General features: G+C 35.7%; 2 protein-coding genes and 1 long non-coding RNA gene across 3 annotated transcripts; 2 read left to right on the top strand and 1 right to left on the bottom strand.

The window, feature by feature from the left end:
• Positions 1–308: 308 nt before the first annotated feature.
• LOC114537975 lies at positions 309–2463 on the bottom strand. Its single transcript, XR_003688661.1, has 5 exons — positions 2243–2463; positions 1511–1942; positions 861–1178; positions 546–743; positions 309–441 (listed from the first exon to the last, which is right to left on the bottom strand). It is a non-coding gene; the product is annotated as an uncharacterized LOC114537975 (long non-coding RNA).
• A 602-nt stretch (positions 2464–3065) lies between these two features.
• LOC114537984 lies at positions 3066–4494 on the top strand. The gene is made up of 4 exons (XM_028559097.1): positions 3066–3546; positions 3738–3854; positions 4132–4339; positions 4412–4494. Exons 1-4 carry the CDS (start codon positions 3211–3213, stop codon positions 4492–4494), a joined length of 744 nt encoding a protein of 247 aa, XP_028414898.1. The 5' UTR covers positions 3066–3210.
• Positions 4495–5618: 1124 nt separating this feature from the next.
• LOC114537970 lies at positions 5619–6348 on the top strand. The gene is made up of 4 exons (XM_028559084.1): positions 5619–5721; positions 5795–5874; positions 5985–6081; positions 6129–6348. Exons 1-4 carry the CDS (start codon positions 5630–5632, stop codon positions 6214–6216), a joined length of 357 nt encoding a protein of 118 aa, XP_028414885.1. The 5' UTR covers positions 5619–5629; the 3' UTR covers positions 6217–6348.
• The last annotated feature ends 380 nt before the right edge of the window (positions 6349–6728 follow it).

Genomic DNA, 6728 nt, shown 5'->3' with positions numbered 1-6728 from the left:
AATGCTTTTTATTAAAATGCTAAGGCAAATACATATACTATAAATAAACCACATGCAAGGGAAATGTATTTCTATGAAACTATACAAAGATACAATTAATATTATGTTAGCGGGAATATGTGAATTAGACAACCCGCGTTTAATAGTTCTGATGCTAAAGTAGAGTACTTTATGGACCTTTTGGCATTGTCCTTTGCCCTAAGACCAAAATCTTGAAATTAAAAAAAGAATGCCTGAGAGATTATCAGGGTAACTCACATCAAAAACATAATAAGTACAAATAAGGTCCACTAAGGCCTCCAGAAGATTATTTGAGGTTTCCATGAAGCATTGATTCTCACCAGCAATGAAGGCTTGCAGTATATCATCTGGAGACCCAACCAACACAAGCTTGAAATCCACCATTTTGTCTTTAAAAAGCTGGTCAGGCTTACATGACCGCTGAAAGAAACAGCAAAAAATTAATATCACTTGTATACAGGTAAAAAATTATGCTAAGAATCAACCAGATTACACACACAATTAAGCTGTAGTTAAATACTTACATCTTTCAACTTTATGGCTGATTGGCCTTTTCGCATTGTTTTCTTCTCAATCGCTACAACAGCGTTGTATACTTCCCCATTATCAAGTTTTGTCATCTTGTTGTCATCTCCTATAACTTGCTTTAATGCAGCTTCGAAATTCTTTAGAGTTTCAGGGTAGGAGAATCCCTGCATGACCCGTTTCATCTCCTTTCTAACCTAAAAACATCAAATGTACAGGGTATATCAATAAGATATTTGCTACTAATGTATGAAATTATATTTTTCCCTTTATAATGGTGGGTAGTATGATAACCATGAGGTAATTTCACTTACATTCTCTGCTTTTCCAAGATAAGGGCATTTCTCCAGAATCTCTGCACTGGAAGAGGCCTATGAAGTTATAAACTTCCTTCGTGCCTGATACGTGTCTTCCACCAGTGTGACAAATGTCTTTCCCGATATCGACCCAACTTGGTAGTCTTTAAGCAGCTCTAAATTTCTTTGTTGTGTGACTGCATCATCAACTTTCGAGTCACTAATCTTTGCCAATTTTGAAGCCGGGCATCCATTCTTACTATCAGTGGACAGTCTCACTTTTGAATACCTTCGCTGATTTCTAAAGTACTGGCTCAACTGTCTCTGAACAGATGCCTGAAAATGATATGATCACCTAATTAACAATAATCATCATTCTAATAATTTATTTTTATGGCTAACTTATTTACTTTTAAAATGTTTATCGCATTGCAGTATTGTTCACTTTATATTTATGCCTCATTTCATCAACTTTGAAGCACAAATAAGTTGACACTACTGGAACATGTTATTAAGATTAGGTACATTAATATTTGGCAAGTTCATAAATGGTAGGCTTGTGACATTACTTTTCAGGCCATTTTGAAATTTTTGTCCTTCCCCAATAGCACTTAACTAAAAAGACTTGCCAGCATAAAAAGTAACATATAAAATGGCTTTGAACATACCCAAAAATTTGTTCCAGTTGAATCTTTTAGCTGGGGAAACTTCTCACAGGTCTTCAATGCAATTCTTTTGCAGTCTCCTTGTTGGGGAGAATTTGACAATCCTTGGTAAAATTGAGCTATATCAGCAATCAGTTGTCTCCTCACAGGCAATATATTCCCTTCTTCAATTGCCCTTTCCACTTTCATCGAAAAGCGCTCAGGAAAACCCATATCAGTCGGCAGCCCGGCTGCCTTCGACTTTTCCATCTTTGGTGTTTTTTTCATCTTGGGTGATGGAGTGCTAACTTGGGATGAACTTAGAGCATCTTTGCAAACAGGATTTGTTGTTGGCGTGGACTGCATACATGGCGACGGCATGCTCAGGATATCAACACCATTGGAAAATGCACCACAATTCTCAATATTGGCCAAATGAGACATGATGCTACTTAACTAAAAGAAAGTGAATTTATCCTTAAGTTGTAACACAACACATTTCAGTCTACCTAAAGTGTGTAACTTGAAAAGTCCCAAAGAAGGTGTATGTATAAGTTTATCACATATAACCCAACTATCTAAGCATTGAGTGAATAATACAGGGTGTCCCCCCAAAAGTCCCCCTATTAACTATGGGGAATCTATTTTTATGGCAGCTAAAGTGTAAAGATGACATAAATTGTTTCAAAATCTATTTATAAATCGATTTATGCGATCTGGGTTAAAAATGAGAAATAAAAAATAATAAACACATACCGACTGTTCATCTATTGTCGATGTTTAGTTCTCTAGACTTGGGCTTGAAACATTTACATCACAGAAACCACTTTCAGGATTCGAAGTCAACGTGTGACATTCCGCAGCTAGACTTTTTACGACCCGCTTCATGTGTAAACGATGTCCAGATTTCGGGAACATTGATTGAAACTCAGCTTGATCGTCAATCAGATCACTCAGTATCATGCCATCAATGTCGTTTGCTATACGAAATTGTGAAAATGATAAACGAAACCGAATTTTTAAACAATTTGCGTAGATGTTTTTTACTTCCATAGCATTCAGAGCAATACAAAGGTATTTACCTAGAAGTGAATCGCATATATCCGCTGGGATCGATCTGCTCCTCATCAAGTCTTGCAATTGTATACAGGTTAGACTCCTCAGATCCATCACGTTGAAATTATTATTCAGAATAGTTTAAATTAAACAGCAGTGATAACGCAAAGAAAGCAAACAACAAGTGTGTCAACAACAGTAAAATGATACCCCAAGACCCAAGTTGCTTAGTTGCATCAAACATAATTGCTTCTCATTAACCAATGAGAAGCAATAATAATCATAACAGGCCGTCAATTACCTATTAATTTCCTCCCTTGGGCGTGCTTCCATATTATTTCCATCGATCACGAATTTCGTTACACATCATGAAAATCAATCTCGTCCCGAGGTGTTAGAAGAGGATACCCGACGTATGGCCAGTCAGGCAGAGGAATTTAGTAACTTATTTTGCTGTGATTATTGTAATTTTTCATGCTGAAAATCTGAGCGCGCGCTATTTTTTAAGCACCTGAGACATGTACATTCGAATGATCCTAATTTTAAAGTGTTTTGTGGCTCGTGTCCGCGTTCATTTACCAGAGTTGAAAGTCTTCGAAAACACTATCACCGAGATCACCGAGCCATCGATGAGCATTGTGGAGGTGACGATATGGCCGTGACCAATTATGACTTGTCAAGACGATGGTGAACGACCAGAAAACGATGAAAAGTGTGCTGAAAACCTTAAGTATCATGCTGCAAAGTTTTTGCTCCGGGCTAAAAAAAGAGGGAATATCACACAAACTCCTCTCGACACTGTCAAGATTTCTACCAAGGATCTTTTGAATGAGTACTTTGACATAGTCAAAGCTAGTTTGATTCGAAAGCTACGTGACGAGGTTGGTGAACAATTCCAGTTTTCGCAAGATATGGAAAAGCTTTTTGATGCAGATAGTGTATTTGAGGGATTAAACACGGAGTACCAGCAGCAATCTTTCTTTAAGAGTCAGTTCAATTTAGTGGTAAGTTGCTATTCTGTGTTCCGTGTTGACGTCACATACCTATATTTCGGTGTATAAACTTCAAAGTAACCCATTTTTTACAGAGCAAATAATGTTTGGATTTCCTTTGTTTGATAATGTTTTCAACTTGGCCAATGATATATAGTCCTAGAGAAGTCTCAAACTTTGTGTGATTAACCCTTTTTTTCTAGGAACCAAGGAAAGAAAAGTTAGGAGTTCAATGGAAGCATGTCACCTGTGGAGGGAGGAAGATTTTGAAGCGGATCACTGCTTATGATTACCTAGTTCCATTGCTTCAGAATTTAGAGGTAGAATCAATCATGAATAGGCATTAAAAAAAGGCTTGTAAACACGCTTGTTAATTTTTTGAAGCTTTATTCAAAAATATAAACCACCCTATGGCAACTATGGGCATATCATCTATGAGGGATGCTTCTTAATCCGCACTGTTGTGCCTGTTAAGTGGATTGTCCTTTTTTATTCAGAGCTTATCAAAGTGGCTGTTCAATAATTCAATTGCTCAATATCAAATTATTGTCATGCACTGAATAACATAATGATTAAACCCAAAATTGGATTCTTCAGGCACTTTTGAACAATCCAGATGTTATGAATGAAGTTGACAATCCTCATTCTTCTGATGATGGTATAATGAGAGATATCATGGATGGAGAATTTTTCAGAAACCATCCAATATTTTCCAGAAATAATAAAGCCCTACAGCTTCTTAGTTATTATAATGACTTAGAATTAGCAAATCCATTGGGATCCAAGGCAAAGATTCACAAAATTGGTAAGTGTGAATATATTATTCATGTTATAAGTATATATTTTTTTTTTAAATTTTAACATTTTTTATTAATAGGTGTTTTCTATTACCCTAACCCTAACCCTTGGGAATATACAACCATTATATCGGTCCTCGACAAGAACAATTCAGTTGCTTAATTTCTATTGCGAAGACCTCTGACTTGAAATTGTATAGCATAAATGCACTACTTGCGCCAACTGTTGAAGAAGTTAACAAATTAACTAAGGTACAGTAGTCCCTCGCTAACTCGAACTCCCAAGGGGAAAGAAAAATTGTTCGAGTTACCGGGGGTTCGAGTTAACTGGAGTTGGTGTCAGATTACGTTTATTATACAGGGTGTATCAAAAAAAACGCAACCACTTAATATTCATGAATATCCTCTTTGTTCTACAACACAAAAGACGTTTGGCCCCTGGAATGCGAGAAAGCTTGTTATCATATACTAGCGGCACAATCGTCGGTAAACAAAGTCGAATGCGTAAACCAACGAGCTGAATTGAAAGTATTTAACGAGTAAAATTTACAATTTACAATTTATTTTAGAAGGTCGACAGTTAGCATTCAAGTTATCATGCACGACAATAAAGACTCGTTGTTCGGTTGTTAGCTGCACCAATATTAGTTTAGCTGATTTGACTATTAGCAGTTGAACTGTACGATTAGAAGCCATTTTAAAATCCCAGGGGCGTAAAATCTATTGAGCTTATGAACAATATGAATTTTAGAATATTAAGTGGTTGCGTTTTTTTTTTATACACCCTGTATAAGTAATACAATAAGATATAAAATCCAATCGAATCATTCTTCAAGGGATACCAGGCCTCCCAATATGAATGGTCAGCGAGAGTGGACGACGTTTTAAAATTAAAAAGATCGAAAGAATACAAAAGGAACCAAAAAGACCTTTTCAGATTCTTTCCAATAATCGTGGGGGATCTGATTGACAAGAATTTAAAGGAGTGGCACTGTTTTTTACAATTATGGAATATTGTTCAAGTTTGCACATCCCCTGCTATAAAGGAAGAAGAGGTACCTTATTTAAAGGTTTTAATTGAGGAACACCACAGGAATTTTAAAGAGATTTACCCAAATACATCTATTATACCTAAGATGCATTATTTGATTCATATACCTGATGATATGTCTAGGTAGGATTCTATGAAGCACAGATTAACACTGATGTGAAACATGATTACACCTGAATGACAATGATTGATATAAATATGTAGTTTGTTTTCTATTTAGGTTTGGCCTCCGAGAAATTTTTGGTCCATGAGATTTGAAGCCAAGCATTCATTTATGAAGCAATGTGTGACAAAATGTTTTAAAAATGTTTCCAAGACGCTGGCAAATCGTCACCAACGGTATGTATTCAGTAATTAACAAGTAAATTAGATCAGTCAGTAAATAAAATCAGATACTCTGTTTTCTGTTTAGGTATATGTGTTGGAATTTGTTAAAAATGCCAGGGCAGATATTTACAAATTTTCTATATGATGGTGATATAGTTCCTCCCGGTAAGTGTGGTTAGCATGATCATGCATATTTTGAGTGAAAATTTGGTTGATTATATAAAATATAATTACATAAAATATAATAACAGTCATAAAATATTTTACTTGTTTAGGTAATCACAATGTTAATCTGAAGGAACATCTCCAAATCAACATGATTCGAGAGTCTGCTAAGATACCTGAAACTGATGGTCCAATAGTAGGAAGCAGGTAATCTATTGTTGTAGTAGTTATATTGTACGCATTTTATTTTCAAGGTTCACTGAGGGGACAGGACAAAGGAAACTAGCACCACCAGTTGGGTCGAAAAAACTGAAGAAATCTGGAAAACATGCGGTGAAATAAGTATAATATTAAATATATTTTTTTGAGTTTATTACAGCTTGGGGTCTGTGACAATTCATGGAGTGGAATTCAGGATTGGTTGCGCCTTGCGGCTTCTTGACATAGATGAAGATTGTGGAAGAGATTACCCCCTGTATGCTCTATTGGATGAACTAATCATGATATGAAGTTGGTAAAAGCTATGAGAAAAGAGTTGTGTCTCCCAACCAACTTCCATGGCATAGGGTTTTAAATTTAATAAAAAAGGAAGGGAAATTATTTATTGTAGAAAGGAACTCTAGAATGATTGAGGAATTACTGGTGTCACACTAAAGAACAGTGCTAAAAACATGATTTGCCACTTATTATAATGAATATAAGAATATTATTTAATAGTATTATTTATTGCGTTAATAGTTTTCCTACATGAAAATCATTGTTCAGAAATATTAATCTAACCCGACGTACGGGATAACCACCTGACACATCTGGTTGTATTTTAATCCACGCGTAATAAGCCTATACTCAGGCGT

This window comes from Dendronephthya gigantea, unplaced genomic scaffold (genome assembly GCF_004324835.1).
Source record: "Dendronephthya gigantea isolate DGI-Jeju-01 unplaced genomic scaffold, DenGig_1.0 000171F, whole genome shotgun sequence".
NCBI classification, from domain to species: Eukaryota; Metazoa; Cnidaria; class Anthozoa; order Malacalcyonacea; family Nephtheidae; genus Dendronephthya; species Dendronephthya gigantea.
The sequence above is the reverse complement of the archived record's forward strand: the minus strand, read 5'-3'. Positions and strand labels throughout refer to the sequence as shown.

What these genes read in the sequence shown, in the direction of transcription:
- LOC114537984 (XM_028559097.1), top strand. Translation starts at nt 3,211, where the DNA reads ATGACTTGTCAAGACGATGGTGAACGACCAGAAAACGATGAAAAGTGT. An exon ending in AGAGTCAGTTCAATTTAGTG is followed by an intron (nt 3,547 to 3,737) that starts GTAAGTTGCTAT and finishes CTTTTTTTCTAG; the next exon opens with GAACCAAGGAAAGAAAAGTT. An exon ending in GGCAAAGATTCACAAAATTG is followed by an intron (nt 4,340 to 4,411) that starts GTAAGTGTGAAT and finishes TTTTATTAATAG; the next exon opens with GTGTTTTCTATTACCCTAAC.
- LOC114537970 (XM_028559084.1), top strand. Translation starts at nt 5,630, where the DNA reads ATGAGATTTGAAGCCAAGCATTCATTTATGAAGCAATGTGTGACAAAA. An exon ending in TGGTGATATAGTTCCTCCCG is followed by an intron (nt 5,875 to 5,984) that starts GTAAGTGTGGTT and finishes TTACTTGTTTAG; the next exon opens with GTAATCACAATGTTAATCTG. An exon ending in GGTCCAATAGTAGGAAGCAG is followed by an intron (nt 6,082 to 6,128) that starts GTAATCTATTGT and finishes TTTATTTTCAAG; the next exon opens with GTTCACTGAGGGGACAGGAC.